The 24,254-nt window shown below is 34.2% G+C and overlaps 3 protein-coding genes across 4 annotated transcripts; 2 read left to right on the forward strand and 1 right to left on the reverse strand.

Annotated features, from left to right (window-relative positions):
- Positions 1 to 58: 58 nt before the first annotated feature.
- On the forward strand, positions 59 to 1,119 carry LOC129795891 (nucleoporin Nup37). Its single transcript, XM_055837428.1, has one exon. The coding sequence runs from the start codon at positions 145 to 147 to the stop codon at positions 1,096 to 1,098; it is 954 nt and encodes a 317-aa protein (XP_055693403.1). The 5' UTR covers positions 59 to 144; the 3' UTR covers positions 1,099 to 1,119.
- LOC129795844 (titin) lies at positions 1,104 to 10,220 on the reverse strand. Of its 2 annotated transcripts, none has more exons than XM_055837355.1 (6): positions 9,911 to 10,220; positions 7,036 to 8,477; positions 4,211 to 4,740; positions 3,864 to 4,142; positions 3,534 to 3,797; positions 1,104 to 1,587 (listed from the first exon to the last, which is right to left on the reverse strand). In XM_055837355.1, exons 1-6 carry the CDS (start codon positions 10,098 to 10,100, stop codon positions 1,476 to 1,478), a joined length of 2,817 nt encoding a protein of 938 aa, XP_055693330.1. In that variant the 5' UTR covers positions 10,101 to 10,220; the 3' UTR covers positions 1,104 to 1,475. The 2 variants fall into 2 exon arrangements, with proteins under 2 accessions (XP_055693330.1, XP_055693329.1); XM_055837354.1 differs by having other exon boundaries at positions 7,036 to 8,483.
- Positions 10,221 to 11,207: 987 nt separating this feature from the next.
- On the forward strand, positions 11,208 to 21,166 carry LOC129795880 (uncharacterized). Its single transcript, XM_055837403.1, has 5 exons — positions 11,208 to 11,734; positions 15,404 to 15,577; positions 15,671 to 15,785; positions 17,989 to 18,537; positions 19,813 to 21,166. The coding sequence occupies exons 1-5, from the start codon at positions 11,582 to 11,584 to the stop codon at positions 20,064 to 20,066; spliced, it is 1,245 nt and encodes a 414-aa protein (XP_055693378.1). The 5' UTR covers positions 11,208 to 11,581; the 3' UTR covers positions 20,067 to 21,166.
- The last annotated feature ends 3,088 nt before the right edge of the window (positions 21,167 to 24,254 follow it).

The raw sequence follows: 24,254 nt of genomic DNA on the forward strand, positions 1-24,254 counted from the left end.
TCAATTTTGTAAGAAAGTGAGGTTAGGAGGTTATCATCACATTCTAACCTCACTTCTTTAGAGGAAAACAATCCCAGCTGACCCAGCGCGCGTGAATTTTGTAAAGAAGACTTTCCTGGACGTTCCGGAAGCAAAATCACCCCAATGGAGCACTCAGCCCCATCACATTTTATCAATTTTGACGATCAAATCTCCTGCTTTGAGCTCTCAAGCCATGATTGGTCACAAAATCTCTGCTGTGTCGCCCTATCGAATCGCATCATAGTCGGCATCATCCGGCTACCTGAAGAGGAGTCCCAGAGTGGTTTTGAATGGCAAATCCTCAAGGAAATTCACCATGAAACTCGTTGCTATAGTCTCACCATCTCCCCTGAGACATCCCTTGCGGTATTCCCAAAGAATGTCGTGATTGCTGCTGCGGGGGGAGATTTCAACATTCGCATCTTCCAGACGGACTTGGAGGAATGTCATGGGGTGCGTATGCTCAAGGGGCACACAAGCTACATTAATGCCGTCTCCTGGGAACCCGATGGGGAACTACTCGCCTCCACGGGAGATGACTACTCGTGCATTTTGTGGGATTGCCGGAATTCCTTTGAGATTGTCACGCGTTTCTTCCTCACGGCAGCTGGAATGTGTGTCAAATGGCATCCGGAGGTGAAGGATAAGCTCATGGTGGCTGCCAAGAATGGCATAATCAGCATGTACAGCGTCAAGAGTGATCAAGTCATCTTGTCCATTGAAGCACCCAAATCCCCGCTCATGAGTGCTGATTGGTCCACAAAGAATCGCCACTGCATCGCCGCCCTTGCTGGTGGGGAACTCTTTGTTTGGGACCTCCGGAAGCCCAGTCGCCCCGTGAATACGAAGCAACTGCACGAAGATGGAGGCCTCATGGTACGAATCTCTCCTGCAAATGAGAATCTAACCGCCAGCATTGGACGTCCTGATCTCACACTCAAAGTAATCCACTCCAAGGCTCAACTGCCCCAAATTACAGCCCCATTGAAGCTCTTTGGGGGCCTGGGGTGGCTCAATCGACACGTAGCTGCTGCGTACGATCGAAAACTCTGCTTGTGGAATGTTCTGACCAAATAAAAGAATTTTCTCTTCCTTTCATTTCTTCTTTATTTTCGATAAAATCTCTTCTTTTTTTTTGGTAACAATGGTCTTCATCAAAAAAATATTCTTATTCTACTTCAACTTCACTTAAAATATTTCCAAAAATTAATATTAAGGTATTTTTTTTTTGTTAAAAAGAAAATGTAAGAAATGGTTCACTTTTTGTACGATCTTCACGCTTCACTTAAAAGTTAGAAGTCTTTTATTTTTTTTAACGAATTTTATTGTCCTCCAACGGACCATCTCTTCAATTTTCATTTAATAGGAATTTATTCTTCTTTTTTTGGGGAAGATTTTTTGTTGTGAATAGAATTTGGTAAAAAGGACTTACCTCGGCACATCACGCGCTCTCATCATCTACCTGAAGTCTGTCCAATACCATTCAAATGGCTAAAGCGGCACTCGGGATCCTCGCATTTACCCATGAGATCAAAAGGACACACCACAGCGTCCGGATTGGCAGTTCTGCGGAGAAACATTAAGAAGGTCTCAAAATAATATTTTTTTCCTAAAATTTTTTTTTCAAATGTTTAAAACGCTTGAAACGTTCAAAATGAAAAAAAATAATTTGTTAGTAAGTTTGTAAAAGTTTGTCTAAAAATTTTCGAAAAATGTTCCTTTTTTTACGAGTAAACTAAAAACTGAAGGATCTCTTAGTGTGAAAACAAAGCTTTCAAAGGAATTTTAAAAATCATTTGTTAAAGTTTTTATAAGGTAAAAATGAAGCAAAAAAGAACATTTAATTGAAGAAATTTTTAAAATATTTGTAATCGTTTTCAATAGCATTTCCGGGTAATAAAAGTAAAATTCCCGTATAAAGACGTCATTGAAGAAATTCAAAAAAATGCCAATAATCATGTTTTTAGAGAAAAAACAAATTCATTTTGCAAAATATTCATTTTTTTCTCTTTTAGATAAAACTAGTCAACCCGAGCCCCCAATCACGTGTGAGCAAACTCCATTTTAAACTATAAAAGGGGGGCGTATATTAGTAGGGGGGATGAATAATACGGTACCCGAAAAAATTTTAAAATAAAAAAATCCTGTTATCTGACCCTTCAGCAGGTAGAAAATGGGAAAAAATCAATTTTTCTGTGGGGGCGCTATAAAGGGGGGTTGGGGCGGAATCCCATATAGCGCTTGCAACTCGTATTGAACCCCTCTACCCCCATACCAAATTTCATCAAAATCGGCCCAGCCGTTTAGGAGGAGTTCATGTGCCACAGACAGACAAACTTTTCAGCTTTATATATTAAGATAATTCGGATTAGTTTATATCAAAGTAAGAATTTACACCTTAAAGCATAATTTAATGAATTCTTGGTAAAATGAAGAGAAACAATTCATCCGAAGTACCTACTTTTGTTTTGAATATTATTCACTAAAATCATTAAAAATAAAAATTAATCTCAATCTTCATGTATTCTAATTGATAAATAAAACCTGGAATGGATCATTAGAAGTAACATAAAGGAATTTTATCGTATTTTGAATGTTTTAAGGAGTTAAAACACCTAAGCTCTAAGCACTTGATGCTTAAGATTTTGCATGTTAAAAAACGAGAAAAAACAGCATTTTTATGTCTCTCGTACTCACATAGATGTTATGATGCTCAAGCACTTTGAGCTTCAGTGTGATAGCTCGTTAAGATTTTTTTCAATGGTCTTTTTTCACACTTCTTGCATTTTTCGTGCTTTTTTCTTTATTAAAATTTTCATTGCTCTCTAAATAATAATAATAACGTTCATTTGTGAAAATTATCGTCCATTTACTTATTCCATAAGGCCCAAACCATACCTTTTCTTAAAAACTGCATCTTCATTGTTTTTTTTCTCATTCGCACCTTGTCTAATTGTGTCGCACTGTCACTGTCAAACAAGAAACACGATTGCTATGTTTCCTAAACGCGTTTCTTGTGTGACAGTGACAGCGCGATACAATTTGACAAGGAGCAAGTGAGATAAAACAATGAAACCATATTTTTTTTAAGAAACCGTGTTTTACTTTTAATACTCAGTTGTTTTTTTTTTTTTTTTGCTTTTTATGGACTTAATGTAATTTCATTCTGCATTTGAGCATTTTTGGTGCCTTTCAAAATTTTCTGTATATTTTATCGTGTTGTGTGCCTGCAGATCGCGATTTTCTTCTTTTATTTTAACCTATTTATGTAGGTTTAACCCCTTTAATTGGATTTAGAACATTACAAGACGCAAAAAACTTTTTAAAAAAAACTTCCACAAGCTTTTAACAAAGAATTTTTTGAATAAAAAAAAAGAATTTATTACCCGTTTAACCAGTAGAAAATTACAAGATGCAAAAAAATTGAAAAACTTCTACAAACCTTTCACAAAGTATTTTTTTTAAATAAGAAAGTAAAAGAAGCAAAAGAAGTTATCAACAAGTTCACTTACGGTTTGGAATTCATATGATCCAGCGGTGATTTGTAGGAATTATGCGTCTTTTCAGCTTGTCCTCCTGATATGGTCCCATCCTGCACTTGCTGCTGCTTCTCTTTGGGATCTTTGGGAACATTTACCTTTGCAACATCTTTCGGTGCTTCATCGGAACTCCCTCCCTTTGCCCCATCATTGGATTGAATTTCCTTGAGACGTTTTGTCTCTGCGGCCAAAATTTTGAATTTATCCATTAATTTCTTCTTTGTGTTGTTTGGAAGTCTATTAAAGAGAATTTATTTAATTTCTCTGCAAAATTCAGGAAAGTTTTGGGCATTAGAAACTCACATGTACTTTGTACCTTGCACCATTTGCCCCAATTTGAGGCACATTTTATTCAATGTGACGCATTTATTGCGATGCTTGAGTATATCTTTGTGCTGCGACGTCATCTTTGGCGTCAACTTCTGGATAATTCCCTTTTTCTGGGCAAGAGCCTCCTCTGTGGCACGCATTTGCTTCTGAAGGCGCATCAGCTCATCCTGAAGGCGATACTGCTCAATTTTCTCCGCCTGTATATTCTTTACCATCACAAGGAGATCATCGAGCCCCTCGAGGAATGTTGAACTGTTGAAAAGAAATCCAAAGAAAAAATTTTTTTTTCTCCTTTCAAACTTCTTTTAGTGGAAACAAACCTTGTTGCTGCAAAATGATTCTCATAGAGTTCCAGAGTTTTCTTCTTCTTCTCCTCCGAGAGCTTTGCAACCTTTTTTAGGAATTTCTCAAGGAGCTCCTCTTCCTTTGGCACCTTTGGTGGACTTCCAGTTAATTTAGGAGCCGGCGGGGGTTTCTTCTTTCCCACCTTAACCGGTGATTTGAGACCATTCTTCATTCCCGCAACTGCAGATGTTGCACTCTTCATGAGAACTTTCTTCCGCAGTGGTTCATCCTTCCGCACCATCACCGTCATATCCCCTGAATCATTATTATTTGTCACCCCATCTGTGGTGCTTTCAGTCTGCACAATTACTTTAATGTTATTGGACGTCTTCAGGACAGTCTTGTCTGAATCATTTCCACTTGCAACTGCCTCTTGGCAGACTTTCTTTGTGGCTGGAAGAGTTTTTTGCTGAAGTTGTCGCTTCTTTTGCTTCTCAAGTAAATTCATTCGTGCCACTAAGCGTCGATATTCCAATTGCGATGACATTGGCAGGTGCGAGAGAGCCTAAATGTGATGAGGAAGATGGATAAAATCCATGATTTTATGTATTTTCTCATCTTCTTTTCTTTTCACAAAACCACAAAATTTTTTGTTTGTTTTTTGTTTGATATTTTTTAAAGCATTTCCTTTTGCTGAAGTTTTCCCATTTTTAATGCTGATCTTTCTTTTATTAAGTATTGTTATATTTCTGTCTTTTTATGATTTAGATTTTTTATTTTCTGAATTTTCCAACTATAATTTAGAATTAAGAGAAAAAATTCAGAAGATTTTTTTAAAAGTTTTTGATGAATATTTTAATTTTTTTTTAAAGACAATTATTAATCAAAGGGGTAGATTCTGATAAAAATCTTTTCTTTTCTTTTCTAACAACTGAAAAGTTGTAAGATTTTGACAGATTCTGTTGTCGTTCATTAAAAGAAAAACAAAGAATAAGTTTTTCCAGAAATCAGTCAGAAAGAACTTTAAGGAGCACTGGAAAAGTAATTTTCTTTCAGAGCCCGTTTAAAGAAAGAAATAAAATGTCAAAATCTTATAAGATTTTTCCCAGAATACCAAAAATCTTATAACTGAAGAATTGTAAGGAAAGAAAAGAAAAGATTTGTATCAGAATCTACCCCAAAATTTTAAAGAACTTTGTTAACAAATCTTTGACGATTCTTGTTTATTTTTTTTTCATTAAAATCGTCTAAACAGCTGTCCGAAAAGAGAAGAAATAACTTTTCATTTTATCTAGCGACGTTTTGACAAAATTTTGTCATTTTCATTCTTTAAAAAAAATTAATACAAAATTAATCAGATTTTATGCTCCAATTTTTTTTAAAAATGTTTTTCATTTAAATTAAATGAATGAAGGTCCCGGAAAAAATTTTATTTTATTCTTAAGGGCAGAGTTGGGCAATTTCATGTAAAATTGTTTGTTTACATTTTACATACATATTACATTTATATGTAAAGTATACAAAAATGTAAAAAATATGTAAAAAATTTGTATAAACAATATTTGAGAGAGAAATGAGTAGAAAAACCTAAAGTTTGATTTTTCTTTGTTAAAATTAATTTAAAGTCTTTAAATCAAAAAGTTGTTTTACATTAACGGAAAAATTAATTTGTAAAAAGTTTGTCAATTTTAATAAAATATTTTTAATTTCTTAATATGTATGGAAAATTACTGATTGGTCAGAAACTTAGGTGGGAAATCATCTTTGGAATGAAACCCGTTAAAATATTTATAAAAAAATTAAAAAAATTAAAGAAACTTAGGTCAATATTAATATGTAGAAATTTCCTTTTTGTAAAGAAATCGATGAAATATCCTTGATTTCATTCTATTGATGTTCTTAAAGCCCACTACATAAATGATTTTAAAATTGATATTTTTTTTATTTCGATAAAAAATTTTTCTTTCATTATGCGCGTTCATTAAAGCTTTCTTTAACGTAAGTATTTTTGAATTTTAAAGCTCAAATACTTATATATTTTTCATGTAGAAAATACACCCTTTAAAGGTAAAAGTGTACATACATATATGCTGTGAATGGGGTGAAGAAAGGGATGTTTAATTTCAACAAATTGGAGCTGAAAATAATTTTTACAAAAACTAGAAATGAATTTTCCCATAAAAGTATGAGAATTTACGAACGTTTAACAAATTAATTTTATCTGTATTTTTTAAAACATTTGAATAACGTTAATAAAATCATAAATGCATAAAAATTTACATTACAATTTTGTCTCTGATCAACATTTTTTTGTCTGAATGAATAAAATAATTCTTTACATAATTTTACAAAAACATTACATTTTTTTTTCAATTAAAGAAATATTCTGCTACTAATTTTTCTTTACATTAGGTATTTATGTAAAATAAAAATGTAAAGAAAAGTATGTAAAGAAAAAAGCATGTGAAGAAAGGAATTGTTTACGTAAAAAAGCATGTAAAAATGTAAACAAACCTAAGGGTTTAAAGAAAACATCAAAATCGAAACATCACGCTTTAAAACAATTAAAGTGATGTCCTTTTGTCAAATATGTTTCTGGAAAGATTTTTTTCACGTCATTTTTTAGTGATTCTTCAAAGATTTTTAAAAAATATTGATTTTATTTTATTGGTTTGAATTTTTTTTTTAAATGCAAAAAAATCGAAACGTCGCTGGATATTTTAAAATTCATTCAGCTTCAAAATAAATAAATTTCAGCAAAAAACATAATTTTACTTCATCAAACATCCCTTAAAAATCAACCCCTTTTAAGCTTTATTTTTATTTTTTTAGTTTATCCACCTTCACATCAACTACTTACTAATGGCGTCTTGGGAAGCTTTGCTGGCTTTGTCTTCTGCGGAGGACTATTCTTCTCCACATTACTCCGTGCTTGCTTTAAGAAGAGATCAAGTTTATCTTGGAAGACATGCCCTGGAGCTGCTGCTGCTGTTGCTTCTTCTTCATTTTGCGTTGCTGCTGCTGCTGTAGGAGGTGCTGCAGCAGCTGGACTAGCAGGGGAATCACATGGACTCTCCATGACTAGACTTGATGGGCTTTTGTTGTCCACATCAAAATCTTTCCCATCTCCTTCACCTTCACCCAATTCTTCCGCTTCGGACTCACTTTCCCCCAATTTAATGATCAACGGGGTGACTTTAAATGCCGGGAAATCCGTCACGAGAGCTGATCGTCTCCCCGTAGTCTTTTCAATCTTCTCCAATGGCACATTTTCTGACTTTTTGGGGGCTTCCGGAAGTTTTTTTTCTGGTGCATCTTTGGGTTGTTTTTCAGCATCACCCTTTGGCTGCAGTGCATCAGCTTTGATGGGTTCTTCCCCATCGGAGATAGCTGGTGGGGTTTTTGGTTTCTTTATTGATGACAACAGAAGGCTCCTGAGGCAATCCTCCTCCAGATTCCCATCCGCCGGAGATTCTGGATCTTCCGGGGGTTTCTTCATTTCGGACAAAAGAAGATTCCGAAGGGTCATTTCATCCTCAGACTCCCCAACATCTGGCACAATGAATTCCGGGATTGCATTGCCGGCAGGTGGCTGAATCTTTTGTGGAGGAATTTCCTGTGTATCACTGGAAATCTCCATGTCAACCTCCACACAGGAGTTATCCAAGATAATCACGGGAGATTCCAATGGACTTATATCCATACTGCAATCATCCACCTTCACCACAGCCGGTGATTCAACAGGAAGGCATTCTAGGTCATCTGTGGGTGAATACGGACACTCCTGGGCACGACGCTTCTTCCGTGCTTCGTGCTTATTCACCACGGCTGATTTGAGGGCAATCAAACGTAGCTCCTGCTCATCCGGCTCCACAGGCGTTGTCTGCGTTGCAATCACCTCCGGCAGAACATCCTTAATCTCCTGCTTTGACTGAAGTGCTTCCAGGCGCAGCTTCAGCACATCCTCATCCTCATCATTGTCATCATCATCAATGGTTATCACGGGAATCTCCACGGGGATCTCAATGACATCATTACTCGAGTCCACGGAACGATTTAGTGCCCTATCCAGTTGTTCGCGATCCAAGAAACTCCCACTGTCACTACTTGACACCGATGGACGACGCTTTTTGCGTCGCTTCGTTGACTTTTGCGACTTGTCGCGCTTCCTCTTTGACACCGGATGCGTCCGTATGCTCCGCATTGCTGTCCGATGCGTCCTCCGGGGGGTCCTGAGTTCCTCATTTGAGCGACTTCGATGCTTCTGGAGATTCTCCTTGCCCACGTGATCTGCACCCTTTCCTGCATCTTTCCCACAAAATGCCAACAATACAAACTCAAACACATAGAGAGTGCAAGAGAATTAGTTCTCCCCCCCCATTCCCCATTCCCTTCCCTGTCATATCAGTACAGCACGTCGTGCCATGACCGTGAGTCGTGACAAGTGTCCATGAACTTTATCACACAAAAAAACAGAGCTAAAATTCAACAATGTGCTCTCAACGTGAAAAAAAAACGTGCAGAATAAAATTTGTCAAAAGTTGAAATATTTTTTTAAAACTAGATGGCGTATCTTGTTTTTTAGCCCTCTAGCGGAGAAAATTAATCATTGATTTGTTTTCTTACTTTATATTAAATTTAAAATAAAGAAAAGTAAATGAAAAAGTCATTAGAAAACAATGTAGATGGCGCCAGATCTTGTTGCAAGCCCTCTATCGGAGAAAAAAAACTCCAAAACGTTTTTTTCTTGCTTATCATTTACAAAAATGAAGAAAAGGAAAAATAGTATACGGAAATAAATTGTTGTTAAATGGCAAAATACGACAAATATTCTAAGATAGCTCTAAACCTTCACTATTGTCCTCTAGTGGACAATAATTTGTTGTCTTTCCCACGCATTTATCATTAAATTAAATAAAGATTAAAAAAAGAAATGTAGCAAAATAATCTAGATGGCGCCATGACTTTAAATTAGCCCTCTAGCGGAGAAAAAAAAACTCCAAACCGTTTTTTTTTGCTTATCATTTACATAAATGAAGAAAAGAAACAACAGTAAAGAAAGAAAATGTTGCAAAATATTCTAAGACGACCCCATCTTTATTATTAAGAAATATTATTGCCATCTAGCGGTAAAAACAAATCTTTAAATTGTTCTTTTGTTTTGCTTCTTATACATAAGTAAAGAAAAGGACATAAAGAGGATTGAAAGTAATAAAAAAAATTGATGCAAAACATTCAAAAGCTGCTTCTATTGCCCTCTAGCGGAGAAAATTTTTAAAAATTCTTATATAGAAAAAATAATCTAGATGGCGCCATATCAACTTTAAAGCCCTCTAGCGGAGAAAAAACTCAAAATTATTCTTTATTCCTGCAATTTCTTTGCATAAGAAAAGGAAAAGTATAGAAATTGTTGCAAAATATTCTAAAAGAATGTTTCCAATTGCCCTTTAGCAGAGGAAAATTCTTAAAATTGTTCTCTTTCCCTTAAATGATCTGGAATCTAGATGGCGCCAAATCTTCTTTTAGCCCTCTAGTGGAGAAATTATCCTTCAGTACAAAAACAAATCTAAGTAAGCGTGGTGTACGCACAATGTCAATCAACGCTTTCCCTTGAATTTTTGCGCGTGTGTGTGTTTGGACACCCCAATCACATTTCTCACGGACATAAGCTTCTCCGGGAAAGTCTCCCAGAGCCCTCCCAAAATTAATAGCCCAAAACAATGCAATGTACTCACTCAAATCATAGGGATCAGTTGCAAATCCCGAGATATTTGCAATTTGTTCCAATTCAAAATTTCTCGCTTCGAGCTCCTCAATCCGGAGACGCAGGGAAAATTCCTCATCGGACGAAATATCCTCGTATTCGGTGTTCTCAACAATTTCTCCCTCTTCACGTTCACCACTAGCGTCAACCATTGATGCCATTTTTCACCTTTTCCACTGCATTCAAGCCCTGAAAATGCGCTTATTTTGCACAAAAATGCACTCGCTCGAAACACACGTAAAGTTTTTCTTTCACTTTTTCTCCCTCGTTAGATTGTCCCTGAAAGTAATACACACATTCAACATGTACCAGATGTTTAACACTTGGAGGACCCAACATTTGGCACAACGCGGAGGATCAAATTGGTAATAAGTACAAGCTGATAAAATATGCTCAATAATTAATTATTAATCAGTTTAATGAACAAGGATCGAAAGTTTCACTAATTCTCAATCTCCTTCAAGCATTCCTACACCGAATTACTAAATATTTAATTTAGAAAATCGTCACTGAAAAAAAATTACGTAGAATCGATGCAAAATTGCCAATTGAAACGACTTTTTTAGCTACAATTTTACATAATTTATTATTGCGCCTAAATAATCACAAACTTTGATTCTTTAAGTAACTTTTTAATCACTTCCGGCAATAAAATTAGTCCACATTAATGTTTTTTTACCGAGGAAAAGTGAACAAGAGTACTTTATTTGGGAAATGTGGGGAAACATAACCTCAAAACCATGCCAAAAATGTATGGGAATTTGACTGGTAATGATTACCAATTTGATCCTCCGCGTTGGATTCTGACTTTGACCTCAATTATCCTCCAAAGAAAAGACTTTTCTCGAGATTTTCTTTCTGCTATCTTAAAGTAATTAAAATTCCCTACACATAGATGCTAAATTCATCGAGATAAGTCCAATAGATTTTATTCTGTGACAATATTAAGGTTTCAATTGGTACCAATTACCAGTAAAGTCCTCCGAGTGTTTTAAGGATGTTTCATGTTTCACGAAGATTGTGTTTCACAGGTTTCACATAATAAATAATAATTTTATATGGAAAAATAGGAAAAATAGAAAGAAATTCTGGAAAGTATTTGATTTCCTTGGCGTTTTCTTATTATTTTTTTTTTATTCAATGCAATTTAATGGAAGGAAACATTGAAAAATCCTCGGAAAAATCCAATGGCCCTTTGGCGGCCTTGATGGGGCACATCAATGTCACATTGCGGGTCAATTTGGGACAATTTAGCGGACGGGGTAAATGTCAAATGGTATGACGTCCGGCCCTTAAAGAAAGGAGAAGTTCTTTGTTGAGAAATCACGCAAAAGATTTTCCCGAGCCATTTGGTTGGATTTTGGAAGTCAGAACCCGCTTTTTGTTGCATTAGCCGAAAGACGCGTATGCCAGTGGTGTGATTGTGCGTGAGTGGAGTTAGTGACAGCGGGAAATTTGCGAGATATCACCTCAAGTGGTTTTTGGTGGACAAAAACTCTGCGTCCATTGTGATTTCCTACAGGAACGAAGAGAAGCTGAAAAAAAGGGGAAAGAAAAAGCCGAAGGAATTCAACGGGAAGGCGTCTCTTTTGGTGGTCACTTCCGCATTAAACGGGTGGTGTAGCTTTAGACGGGGACCGAGATGATTGTCGCATGCAACTGCCTCAATATTGTGATTGGCATTTCGGATGCCGTCCAGGTGCTGGACTCCCAACAAATTGTCGACTCCAAGGGGGCCGCGGAGAACTTTCTGCAAACCGAAGGGAAGACCGACTTGAGTATCTTCTTCAGGGAGGTAAGAACCCCAATTAGATTTTCCCTAATTTGCTTTATGAAAATACGAAGATGAAGGAAAAACGGAAGTCTGGGAGGGTGGTAAGAATGGTTTAGTCTCTCCTCTCGCCCACCCGCTGGTTCCTTCATTTTCTCAACCATCCGACCGTGAAGAAAACAACCAGCTGAGAGATGCTCAATACAGAACCACAATGCGATCTGTGTGCGTTCATGCCTCCACCTCTCTCGCTCTCTCGGTGACTTCTGCAGCGGCGCAGAAGGTGGCCAAAAAAATCACAAACACTCATCCACTTGATGGGACTCTCTACTTCCGCCCCCAACCTCACTTCTCTCTCATCAGCTGTCCATACCCACCCCCCTACATACACAATGGGCACACTGCCAGTGACGCAGGATGCCCAGCAGAGAGGAATTTTTCTCTTTTCATCTCTGATGAGAAAATTGGGGAAAATGATTTTTTTTCTCGACTCTAATCACGTCTCACTTGTTTTCCGCGAAAATTTTCAAGACCACACTGTCCTCCACTTCTCTCAGAGAGTCCATCTACCCAGGAAGGTGTCTCTTTGTCCCTGATCTTGTCTTTCTTTTCCTTCTTCTGTGGGATTTTCGGCAGAAAGTATTGGCACTCCTTGTTGAATTTTCTTTTGCAGCAAAACGGGGGGCTTATCAATTTTGTTTATTTGTCGCAAGTTCAAGGGGTCATGGGAAGCTCTCATTGAGACCTCTAGAGTAATATTTTATAGCAAAAAAATGCGTGGAAATTTCTAAAAATTTCCTTAACATTTTCCTTAACCCTTTCAAGACATTGGAAGATCTCTCTGTGGTCCTAAAAGACTTTTTTGCTGTTTGAAAATCATGATGTATTTTTTTTGTTTTCTGTTAGCTTTATTATTTTTTTACTTTGTTTCACATTTTTAACCCCTTCGGAACAAATGTCGAAAAAAAGGATGTAAATTTTGTATTTTATACCTGTATATTTCTTTTTATACACACTCATGTAATTAAATATAAATAGGCATGAAAAACGCATTTATTCTATTTAAAATTAGTATTTTTTTACATTTGATTCGTATCGGCTTTGATGCTAAAAAAAAACATTTTATGGAACACTAGAAACAAGAAAAATTGGCAAAACTGTGTAGAATTACAGAAAATCACAGCTAAAACATTCGCTAAACATTAGAAAATCGAGACTTAATCTGAGAATTCGGGGAAGAATATGAAAATATTGAACCTAGGAGCTAATTCTGGCAAAAATATTTTCTTTTCTTTTCTTACAATTCGTGAGTTATAAGGTTTTTTGGCATTCTCACAAAAAAAAACTTATAAATTTGTAAGATCTAAAAAGTTTCACAGTTCAACTTTTAGACCACGTCGCGAGAAACATTTTTGCTATAATAGAAAAGAAAAGGTTTTGGTATTCCGGCTGAATTTTTTCTTATAACTTGTAAGAAAATCTTACAAAATCATGTGTTTTATAAGGACCTGCCGAGGTGCTTTTTCAATCTTTTTGTGAATTTTGTGACCACCAAAGCATGATTCCTTATCATCATAGGCAACAATTGACTACTTTGATGGATACTTTACATGAATATGAGTGTTTGGAATTGTTTTGGGTTGTTTTTTAACAAAAACTTTTGTGAAATATGTGGAAAAAGTCTGACCATTTTTTTGGGAATTATGCCAACGAATGTCAATCATTTCCAGAGACTTGGCCTTGAGGAAGATATAGATTATGCCTTCACGCAGGCTGCATTGAAAGATATTTCTGTAGTGTAGATTAAAAAGCAAAAAGTTAGAGTACGAAAAGCCTTTTTATTTAAGAATATTAGATTCCCGACTTCATGCCTTTATGGCCATTCTGTAAAGCTCTATTCTTTCACAAATGCTTCCAGCATCCCAGGATGGGATTCTGCTTATTAAATAAACATTTCATGCTGCCTGGGACTTGTCCGGGTATCTCTTCCCAGAATTTGTGGATGCTACAGAATGTCCAAAAGTTCCGGATGATGCGGATGATTCAATTTTTTTCCATTACAGTCTAGATAAAAAAAATTTAAGAAATAAACTCTTTATCTATCATGGAAAATGCAAAAATACTTTAAAAGAATTAAATTTTTACCAAAAATCGAATAATTCATTGTGTTTTGTTGATAAATTCACTTAACTTTAACCTCATTTTCTTTATTTACATTAACTTATTTCACTTCGTCTATCTTCGGTTTCACTTCGTTTGATAAAACTTGAATTTTAACAGCGACATCTGTTTTCGTGTTCTAATTTCGGAGGTTTGTGTATGTGTTACTATAAAAGAATGAAAAAGAAATTTTTGTGGGAATGCCAAATCTTACAAAATCCCTTGTAAGACGAAATAGATAGAAAAGAAAATATTTTTGCCAGAATAAGCTCCCTAGTTTTGTAGAACACAAGAAAGCGGAAAGAAAAACAAGTTACGTTTAACAAAAACATCAGAAACAATAATAAAAATTCTCAAAGTAGTTTCACAGAACACGAGAAACTAGAAAAAAAAACCTCAGGACTTAAAACTTTCGAAACAAACTCGACAAAACACGTGAAACTTAAAGAAAAAGAAAATTCCTGTAATTAAAAAATTTAAAAATAGTTTCGCTGAATGTGAGAAATTAAAAAAAGGTTCTAAACATGAAACATTCATAGCTAGTTTCGTAAGACACGTGCAACAGAAACCAAAAGTTTATACATATGTTCCGCCGAGTAAAACAAAAAAAATCGAAACGAATTCCGTAAAACACGAGAAACCAGCACAAACCGAAACTACAGTGATGTTGCACTAAAGTTTCATTTCGACAGAACACAAAAAATAGAAGAAAAAAATCGAAACTTAGTTCATTGAAACATGAGAAACCCAAAAAACGCAAAACCTGAAAATATCCGAAACTTCAAAAAACCGGAAAATTGTTTTTCTTTCAAATGATGCCAATAATGTTTTTTCTACAGAACAAATTTTTTATTACGTTACACGTAAAAAAAAAACAATTCTACGTATTTTACTAGATTTTAACGTAATAACACTTAATGCAAATAAATTATTAGCAAAATGTAATTAAGTTTGTTAATTGAATCATTACCGTTAATAGAGATTCACCCATAAAATTGTTGTCAACCACAATTTAATTATTTTATCTAATTAAAAGTTAAATGACAATTAAAAATTTACAGTGTTTGTCAACGTAAGAGTTTTATTTATTGAAGAGGAGTTTTGTTTTTTAGTAGAGTGTAAAAGTAAAACCTCCATCGTTTGAACGTCATCTTCATTTTAATAAGATAATTGCGTCAATTTACACCAAATTTAGATAAGCTCACTCGGTGTAGAGTTTATTAGTTAGATGCCGGTTTTTTTTTCGCATTGGTCAGCAATTTTCATTTTTTTCTCTTCGTCATTTTGTTACTGACTAAATATTTTTCATGAATTGCACAAGATTTTTAATTTCTCGATGAGATTTTTTTAATGATTATTTCCGAATAAAATGTTGTTGTGGTTTTTTTTTGTTATTCGTCTAATCAATGAATCAAATTCACGAAATGAGCGATAAAAAAAATTATGAGGCGCTATCAGGAATGATTCCAACAGCAGTGTGTCATTGACTTTAAAGTTAAATTTTATCGGTCGTTTATTCTTCAATTTTTTTAGGCTCTGGGCCCTTTCCATGCGCAGCAGGTCTCGCTGAAGAAGGAGCAACCTGATTTAGTGCACGTAATCAGTTTGGGCAATTGGTCCATACATCAGTGCATCAACTGTAGGCATCTCTGTGTTTTTGCTCTACTCGAGAAGGATGGAGCCATCATTTGCAACTCTAAACTTATGGTGAGTCTTTCTATTTGAATTAATTTTATTTATCTTTAATTTACAAAAATGTTCATTTGATGGAATAACTCTCAATGCACATTTTGTTGATAGACCAATCAAGAGGAGATTAATGCACTTAAGGCCAGCAACAGCTATTCCTCCGTCTTTGGTATTCTAATGGACCAACAATTTCCCGATGAGGAAGTCTTCAAGACCAACAAATTATGTAAGTAAAGAATTTTGAAAATTTCATAATGATTATTTTCTGATTTTCTTTCAAAAAAAAAAAAATTAAAATGTCTAATGAAATTGAAGGGATTTAAAAATTAGGGTTCAGTGCAAAGTTTCAACACAGAAAGGAAAATTTCAATATCTGTATTCGTTTTTAATTTCACACCTCAGAAAAAAATAGATCAAAGCCAAAAAAAAATTCATCTTGTACACAAAAATATTTCATCATATGAATTTTAAATTTCACAACATGACTTAAATTTCAAAGCTAATTTAAGTTTATTTTTTTTTAATTTTAGGCTTTCAGTCTTAAGTTTCATTCCTTGAATTTTAAACTGTAGTGTTTGTAAAACATTTCAAGATTTAAATTTCAATGTTTCAGCGTTTGAATTTACAATTTCAGCGCTTGAATGTTCCTTTAGACGCCTGAAAAATCTGTTTAAGAACAGAATTTTAAATTTCAGCATTTGAATTTTATGTTTATTTTATTTATTTTATGGTTTCAACTGTATTTGTATGTCTAAGAATCATTTTAACGTCAAAACTTTATATTTCAGTGCTTTTGAAGTATTTTAAGGTGCATGAAAAAATCAGCTAAGCTTTAGAATTTTTAAATTTAGTAGCTGAAGAACATTTCAGAATAAGCTATTTTGTACTTAAAGTCGTTTGAAAAACAATTCTTAAGGGTTGAAAATTCTAAAATTCAGATTCTGAATTGTAAATTTCAGCGATTGAATTTTTAATTTCAGCATTTAAAAAAAATTCTTATGTGTTTTAAATTTCAATTGTCAGCGTCTGAAAAATCCTTGATTAGCTATTGATTGTTAAACAGCCTACTTAATCTTGAATGTCAGCGCTTAAATTTATATGTTTAATGACCTGAAAAACATTTCAGAAGCTGAATTTTTGATTTCAGAGAGAAAATTTTCGAATTCAGCATCGAATTTTAAGTGTTAGCGTCTGAAAAATCATTTTAGCTTCGCATTGTTAAACAGCTCCTAAATTTTTTATGTCAGCACTTTAATTTTGAATTTCATTTTGTAAAAAACATTTCAAAGAAAAATTTGCCCTCGTCAACACCTGAAAAATTCTTAAAGGATAAAATTTAAAATTTTAGCATTCGAAAAATATAGGGGAGACCGGGGCTAATAAAGTCACTTATGGGTTTGGAAAAAGCCAAAAATATCATATTTCCTAGCTAGATAGAACAAAAAGATCTGAGAAAGAGTTGTAGGGCAGTAAATTTCCTAAAGAAATGATCTATACATTTCGTTTTATCTTTTTGGGAAATATGATGTTTTGAGTTTTTTCTAAACCCTTAAGTGACTTTTTTAACCCCGGTCTCCCCTATTAAGCTTTGAATTTCGTGTTTAAAAAGTCATTTTAACTGGAAAGTGTTGAATTTCAGCGTTTAATTTGTTAATTTCAGAGCCTGAATCGCTACATTCAGCAGCTAAAGAACATATAAAAGTGTTTCAGAGCAAAAGTTTTATTTTCAACACTTGAGCTTTAAATTTCAATACCTTTTAAAGACATTTTTAGACAGTTCAGGCTCAAAATTTTTAAGTTAAATGTTTAGAATTTTAAATTCAGCGCCTTATTTTAGTTGTCAGCGCCCAAAAATGATTTTAAAATGAGAAATTTAATCTGTAAGTGATTGAATTTAATATTTAAGTGAATAAATCTAAAATTTCAGCGACACAAAAAATATTTTTAGGCCGAAAATTGCTATTTTAGCCTCTGGAAACATTCAAAATTTCACCTTTTGTTGTATTTTGAACTTAACGGATATTTATTTGAGAATCTTCTGAGGTTTCAGAGCAGATTAAATTGCACATCCGGTAAACTTTCTTAATGCAAAAATATTTTGATTTGTTTATTTTATCAATATAATAGAAAAACTATTTAAATATGCAAAACAAATATTTTTTCTCGAATGAGATGTTTATCATTTTGTGTGTGTGTGGCGTTAAGTAAAGAGCGTAAAGAGAGATGAAAGAAGTGCATAAATTGCAATGAGATTGCTCATCATAGCGGTATCGTGGGAGATTATTTTCTTTGCAGAATTCTCTTCTTTTTTTTTCTTTCTTATTCTTTACATAAAATTATCTCTATAATTGTTTTTTTTTTTAATATAAAAAGTATGTACATTGTGTACAACAATGTTGTTTCAACAAAAAAAAATGTTTCATTTCTAGTGCAAAATCACCCAAAAGTGAAGAACTTGACGCAGCAATTCCAGCAGCATCTTCAACGTGAGACAGCAGCTACGGATGAGCGCATTCAGCGCTTCACGGAGCACCAATTTACATTGCTGAAGATGTTCCGGGAGCGTACGGAGCAAGAATTGCAGATTCTCATGAGTCTCGTGTGTCGTCTACCGGAGAATTTGACATTACTCACGGATACGCAAACGAGGCAGCAGCATCAGCAGATGAGTAGCAACTTGGAGACGCCACCGTCGACGCCGGATACCCCAATGACGATTGGTTCGAGTCCACCGATGGCTGTTAGGGTGTCATCCCAGGCGCCGGCGATGTCGACGTCCTCCTCGGGTGCTAGCTCCCCAATGCCAATGCGCGGCGCGAGGCGTCATTCGGGCAATCGTACGGCCATGGATACGTCATCGAGGATGCGACATAATGTGGACGCTGACGCGGAATGCTTCTTCCAGATTGAGGGCATGGAGAATGACATGGCCACGGGGCCACAGGATATGTCTGATCTCGATGAATCAGATTCGGAAAGTGAGGAAAATTTAAATAAAATTTTTTTTTTAATTAGTTGGTGTTCCACTTCGTGGCCAACACCAAGTATTGTAATCGTCGGAAAAACCGACCACCTCAGATCGGGCTCAAACTTGGTATGAGCACGTTTTAGACATCCCACATTACGAAAATGGTGGTGGAAAATTTTTGATCCGGCAGGCTTGCCGGTGGTCCAAACTTTGCCTTGTAGCTCGAGAACGGTAACAGATAGAGACTTCCGGTTTGAAGTTTTCTATAGAAATGTGGCTGTAAAATTTCATTTTTTCGCATTTTCGAAATCCAAGATGGCCGCCGTCCGCCATTTTGAACTACCGTCAACCACTTCCCTTACAGCTAGGGATCTGAAATTTTAGTATGTTGTAGAGCTCAGTGAGATGTTTTCATCGATAATTCATACTTGGAAATCGGTCAAGCGGTTTAGCAAATATGGCGGCCTAAAGCAAAAAGTGTTTTTTCGATATAACTCGAGAACGGCTTGATCGATTTTGACCATCTTGGTATCAAATGAAAGGTTTCAAGAAGCCCTACAAATGTCTAGAACATTCTAAGTTCCAAAAACATCCGCAAGAGGCGCGAAAAACAAAAACAAAAATTGCCTAACTTCAAGGGGCAATATCTCCGAATCCCCATTAGGCAACTCTTTTAAATTTTGATATGTTGTAGCCTGACTCAATATCTTTCACCAGCCCGAAAATGAAAAAAATCTATGACGCCGTTTAGAAGATATGGCCATTTGAAAAATTCTTGAATTTGAAAAGTTCTACGAGTCATATCTCTTGAACGGCTTGTCCGATTGTGCTCAACTTGGTATCAAATTAAAGGTTTTGCAATTATCTACAACTTTCTAGAATATTAGAAACCTCTAGAACTATTTCTTCAGGATAAAAAATGCCAAAAACTGTTTTGGTGAAACAAAAATCCGCCATTTTGTGTTCTAGAGGTGACCTTGAAAATCATTGAAATATATGTCAGATTATAGCTTGTTTCAAGACCTTTCCAAAAATATTCAAGAAATTTCTGTAGGTCTTATAGAATTTAAGATATGAGCATTTTTTATCTTTCAAATTGCTGAATTTCACAAAATAACTCAACTTTGCCTACTAATTTGGCTCACAAATCGCATTGCAACGCATAAACAAACTTTTGCACGTTGTGGGACACCAACTCTTATAACTGGACGCGTTATGATTGACTTTCTTTAAGAAAAGAATAAAAATTAATGATTTTTCTGGGGGATTCTACTTTGTTCCACAGATTATGGGGATGATGATCAGCAGACAATGTGCATTCCACGACAAATGGCAAGACAGGGAAGCTTGAACATGGCAAAGAGTTTGCCAATTTCAATGCCCGCCATCATGGATCGTTCCATTGAGGATGACTTTGATGATCAACCTGTGGATGAGAAGGTGGACATTGCGGCGAGTATCAAGGCCCTTGCAAAGAGTGTTCATGGGGATGCTGTCTTTGGGGATCTCCCACGGCCGCGTTTCAGTACACAAATTTAAAAGAAAAAAAAATCGAAAAGGATTGAATTGTCGATCCCGTTCGAAGGAAGAAAAAAAAAGAAAAGTCTGCGCGGGGTCATACGCCTTTAAAGCATCGAGCACCGAAATTAATTTTTACAAGTCTTTTTTTTTAATTTCTTGTTCAATATAAAAAATATTATTTTTTCTACTAAAGAGTAAAAGAAGTGAAAAGATATATTAATGAGCAACCTATCTCTTATAGAATTATTACTTTTTCATTTATATCTCCAACACATTTAATTCTCTTTATAAAGAATCTTTTAAAAATGTTTTTTTTTTACGTGAAAAAATAACAACTCAATCATTTTCTTACAATTTTGTGTTTTTTTTTAATTAGCAACTAAATGAGATTCACAGAGATACATAAAAGAGTTTTTTTTTATTAATTTCATTTAAAATAAAAATAAACAAAATATAAATATCTACTTTGTACCTTTATTAATTAAAATAATGTATAATTACAACTTATATTGCTGAACTAGAATTTATATTTTGAATTTTCTTTAAACATTTTGTTTTTAATTTTTTATTTTTACAAGATGCGTAATTTTTTTCTGAAATAATTTCCCCAGAAAAGGAATTTACAAAAAAAAACTGAGAAGAGAGATATAAAATGAAGAAAACAATTTAAAGAAAAAAGTAAATCAAGAAATAATCCTAAAATGAGCCTAAGTTTAATCAAAATTCTTCCGATGAATTAAAAAAAAAAGGAAATTCAATTTTTTTTCATTATATAAAGCCAATTTTCAAGGAACAAAAGTCTGTCAATTCCAGGAAAACAAACAATTTTTTAAAAGAAAAGTGAAGAAGAAAAATAAGAAAAAGAAAAATCATCCATTTGTGCCATAAGTTTTTTTTTACAAAGATCCCTTTTTTAAACAAAGAATAAAAAATGGCATCAAGTCTGTTTTAAAACCACCCGAAACTTAAAAGAATAAAAGGAAATGGAAGAATCGCGGCTTTTATTATTGATTTTATATACAAAGCTATATTGAAGTAAAATAAGATCGTTGTGAAGGATGATTGCATTGATGTAAGCATATTATCGAATAAAGAATCTTTACACAAAGAATAAAAAATACTTTTTTTTGTATTGAATTGATGGAGAAAGTTCTTATACTTTCAGAATTTTCTTTTCATTCCACCTTCCACGAATTTTTTATTCGTACCCCAGTAAATATTTGATTCCTTTGATTGTGTCAAATAACACTCAATATGTTTGAGCAAAGTTTGAGCAATTGTTCTTCCCAGGTTGAGCAAAGATTGAACGCACAAATCGGCCAAATTCGCAAAAGAAACATTAAACAAAATTGGTGAAATTTTGATGAAACATTTGTTCAAGTGTTGCAGAAACATTAACCTTTTTGTGTTTACGTGAAACATTGAAACATGCGTTCTTTTTTATAACGATATTTATTCTGTGGAAGCTTTCAGAGGACTCTTTTCCGTCAAAACGTCTTCTTTGGCCTCTTTTGCGTTAATATGATGCATTTCTAACTTGAATAAAGCATTTAATTCTTAAAAATTTGGGAAAATAAAATGTTTCACGTTTGAGTCTACGTATGACCCAAAAAAACGCGGAATCTTGATGAATTCTGTTTGTTGAACATTTAATCGTTTTTGGGGAAATTCTGTTCAATTGATTTTAACAAATTCATGAGCAGTAATCAAAAATGACGGAGTTTGATATCATCAGGTTTAAGTTTTCCTAACCTCAATTTTTATACTTTTTCGTTTCATTCTTAGAATGTTAAAAATTGATGAGAAAGAGTGATTTAGTAATCGATCAAAAATCAATGGCGTGATTTAACACCTTAAAAATCAGGAGGTTCAAGGTATTTTTATTAACGTGATGAAAATAAATTTATTTCCTAGCTGAGAAATAGATTAAAGATCATAGAAACATAGATGAAATGTCAAACGTTAGAAAACTAAAGTCAAATACTAGCAAAGAAATGCCAAAAAGCAGGAAAACCAATGCCAAATATTTGATTAGAAACGTCAAACGTTCTAAAAAAGTTAAAAACAAAAACTCCTTCGACAAACCTTGTTTTCATCATTTTCTTCTGCCCCTGATGATATCAATTTTTACTTTTCCTGTCTTCCGGTGTTCCTCAGTATAAATCAATGTCTTCCTTCTTTTCATAAATTATTTGCAAATGTTTTGATCAAATACCACCCATTAATTGCTTGTAAATTGATTCAGCTCAAACGGCTCAAACTTTGATCAAATTTTGACTAATTTACTGAAAAATTCTAACATTTGATTTTAGATTTTTAGCAGCAATTACCAAAGTTATCCCACTTCCGAGGAAAATATTATATTATAAAAGAAAAAAATATTGTTGAATTTGATAACAGGAACAATTCCCTTAAACTCTTGTAAAAAAATTCATTATGAAAGAATAATTAATTATTTAGTTTATTATTTTTTCTTTTAATTATAACTTCACGATTCTCTGCATAACCATGCGTAGTATTCTGCGAAATAATTCTTTTTTGATTGTTGAGTCTCTATAACGCACAACATGCACCGTTCTGATGATATGCCTTACACATATATTTTTATTTTCCGCATAATGGAGAAAATATTGCATTAAATGTAATATGAAAACGTCTAATCACTTTGATACATAATTTATTCGCTTAAAAATGTACTTGTTACCTCGTTGGAAGACAAGCTATAAAATAAATTTATTTCGTAAAATACACCATTTTTTCCATGTAGGTGAATCAAAAACAAATTGATTTTTTTTTCATTCGGTTTTACCTGCAAAATAAAAACCATTGAGGTGTAAAAGTTACCACCTTTTGCTAGATCTTTCATTATAGCGATAAATTATACAATTCAAGCATTAAAAAAATTGCGCGAGCGCAAGACAGGACCTTCTTATTCTCATTTTTTTTTGATTAATTTGATTTTCTTCTTTTTTATTTAACATGTTGAAGTGCAAGAGCAATTACTGAGATGAGTCTTTAAGAGAAAAATAAAACAGAAAAGGTGCGTTTAGTTTGCTTTTTCTGGTAAAAGCAACAAGTGAGATGTTCTTCCCATCTGGCTATATTATTTGTGCAACAAAAATATTAATGACCCCATGAACTCGATAGCCTCGCACCGTAACTACACACAAAAAAACGATCCAAACAAACGCCAACCGTTTTGTCTCGATCACAATCGCGCGACTTCCTCTAAATTCTCGCGAATGCAGAACTTTCCCTCCCGAAAAAATGGCTTCTCGCCACTTCCGCCATTGTGCATTGAGTGGGATTTTCCGCAAGTCTGGGTGCGAGATCATCTGGACACCGAAATCAGTGGGACAGATGCTGGTTAGCGGTTTGTTTGTGATCTCATTCGGTGGATGCCGATGGACGAACACCGCGCGATCTTCTTGATCTTCGCGGTGTGATCTTCACCTAGTAAAAGCCCCGCTCTCTCTACTCTCCCATTTGCGTCATACAATCGCGAGAGAGAATGTGAGAGAAATGTGGGATTATTTTGTAGAAACGGGAGAGGTAGAACAGAGTTGAAAACTCAATAGATTTTTAAAATCATGATCACAAAAAATTACTGATATTTTTCAAAAACTTAAGACGTTGAGAGTTCTTTTCCTTCTATATCCTTAAAAGCAAAATAATTTAAAAAAATATTTTATTGATCTTTTTTTAAGATCTTGTTCTTCCGGAAGTGATAAAGGATTAATAAATCATCAGACAAGACGAAGCCTTACATTTTTTTTACACAGTTCCATTCACTTAGCTAACGCAATTAGAAGGACAAAGAGTCAATTTTTAAGCGAAAACGTATATTTTCTTTATCAGGTAAGAAGGTTTGATAAAAAATTACAGGTTTATATAAAATTTTGGGGTATTTTTCATCAAAAAAATCTCATTAGATGAAGTTTTGATGTCAAAGAAATTCTAGAAAGAGGAAATTATATAGAAAAAATTCTAATGATTTTATTTTTTTAATTACACATGTGGCTAAAAGCTATAGTTGGATATCCTAAACGGTTCAAAGTTCCTATAATTTCTTTGTTTATTTAGAAGGAATCCTACTAGGCAACAAGTGCAGAAAATCAATCAATAAAAGTGCAATTAAAATGAAAAGTAATTCTACTTCGATGATGCAACAAGGCCTTTCAATTCTTTTATTATCCAAGTTTCGTT

The sequence above is a fragment of the Lutzomyia longipalpis genome, chromosome 4, assembly GCF_024334085.1.
Source record: "Lutzomyia longipalpis isolate SR_M1_2022 chromosome 4, ASM2433408v1".
Classification (NCBI taxonomy): Eukaryota; Metazoa; Arthropoda; class Insecta; order Diptera; family Psychodidae; genus Lutzomyia; species Lutzomyia longipalpis.

Coding starts and splice junctions, on each gene's coding strand:
- LOC129795891 (XM_055837428.1), top strand. CDS start 145: ATGGAGCACTCAGCCCCATCACATTTTATCAATTTTGACGATCAAATC.
- LOC129795844 (XM_055837354.1), bottom strand. CDS start 10,100: ATGGCATCAATGGTTGACGCTAGTGGTGAACGTGAAGAGGGAGAAATT. Junction 8,484..9,910: donor AACTGATCCCTATGATTTGA/GTGAGTACATTG, acceptor TTTGTGGGAAAG/ATGCAGGAAAGGGTGCAGAT. Junction 4,143..4,210: donor AATCATTTTGCAGCAACAAG/GTTTGTTTCCAC, acceptor TCTTTTCAACAG/TTCAACATTCCTCGAGGGGC.
- LOC129795880 (XM_055837403.1), top strand. CDS start 11,582: ATGATTGTCGCATGCAACTGCCTCAATATTGTGATTGGCATTTCGGAT. Junction 11,735..15,403: donor TGAGTATCTTCTTCAGGGAG/GTAAGAACCCCA, acceptor CAATTTTTTTAG/GCTCTGGGCCCTTTCCATGC. Junction 18,538..19,812: donor CGATGAATCAGATTCGGAAA/GTGAGGAAAATT, acceptor TTTGTTCCACAG/ATTATGGGGATGATGATCAG.